This window comes from Malus domestica, chromosome 13, assembly GCF_042453785.1.
Source record: "Malus domestica chromosome 13, GDT2T_hap1".
Taxonomy (NCBI): Eukaryota; Viridiplantae; Streptophyta; class Magnoliopsida; order Rosales; family Rosaceae; genus Malus; species Malus domestica.
Genome location: NC_091673.1, coordinates 14,159,046 through 14,159,982, shown reverse-complemented (window position 1 = coordinate 14,159,982; position 937 = coordinate 14,159,046). Strand labels below are relative to the sequence as shown.

Below are 937 nucleotides of genomic sequence, written 5' to 3'. Positions count from 1 at the left end.
GATTTACCTTCCTTCAAGCTATTGAAGAGGGGTGAACGCCCAAGAACTGTCATGTCATTTTGGGATCCAATGACTCTAAAGAAAGCATGCCAGATCCATGTGTCATACGAGGCAACCGCTTCTAACACAATAGTTGCCTTTCTCGACCTTCTACATAAGCCTTATTTCCATCTAGTGGGACAATTCTTCCAATCCCAATGCAAGTAGTCTAATGACCCTATCATGCCCAAAAATCCACGGTCTTCAGCTTTGTGAATGAGCCGATCCAGATTTTATTGATTTGGCTCACAGAGGTACTCATCTTTGTAAACCTGAACAATTATGACACATAATTGTTCAAAAGTATCAAGGCATGTAGACTCAGACATATCATGGGTTTCATCCATCGAATTAGCTGGGGAGCCATAGGCCATCATTCGGATTACAACTGTAACCTTCTGATGAGGTGAGAAACTAGGGCGGCCTGCTTTGTCCCGCTTCTGTCGAAAGTATGGATTGACCTGCTGGACATCACGAAGTACACACTCGAAGACATGATGCATCATCCAGAAGCGACATTTGAAATCCTCTTCTGTGTACATAGAGTTGGGGTTAAAGTAGTTGTTCATCATATTAGCACGAGTCATCGTTCTGTTTCGTGGTTTGTAAGAGCGACCAGCAACAGAGCTACCCCATTGAGGTTGTTACACAGTTGGCTGACACACCATGGCCGCAGCCATGGTTGCTGCTCTGTTTTGTGCGTTACGCCATGCTTCATCTTCTTCATCAGACTCCTCATCTTCTTGTCTTATCTGCGCCTATTTTTCTTCCAATTTGGAATTGGATGAGGACCCTCAGTTAGAATTCGAAGAGGATCCAAAGTTGGAATTCATTGCAAACTTGAATTGAAAGAGAGATTGAATTGAAATAGATTGAATTCAAAGTTGTGTGAATTATA

At 42.7% G+C, this 937-nt stretch overlaps 1 protein-coding gene across 1 annotated transcript; it reads right to left on the bottom strand.

Moving 5' to 3' along the window:
• Positions 1-272: 272 nt before the first annotated feature.
• LOC114820374 (uncharacterized) lies at positions 273-626 on the bottom strand. Its single transcript, XM_029090980.2, has one exon. It carries the CDS (start codon positions 624-626, stop codon positions 273-275), a length of 354 nt encoding a protein of 117 aa, XP_028946813.2.
• Between the last annotated feature and the right edge of the window lie 311 nt (positions 627-937).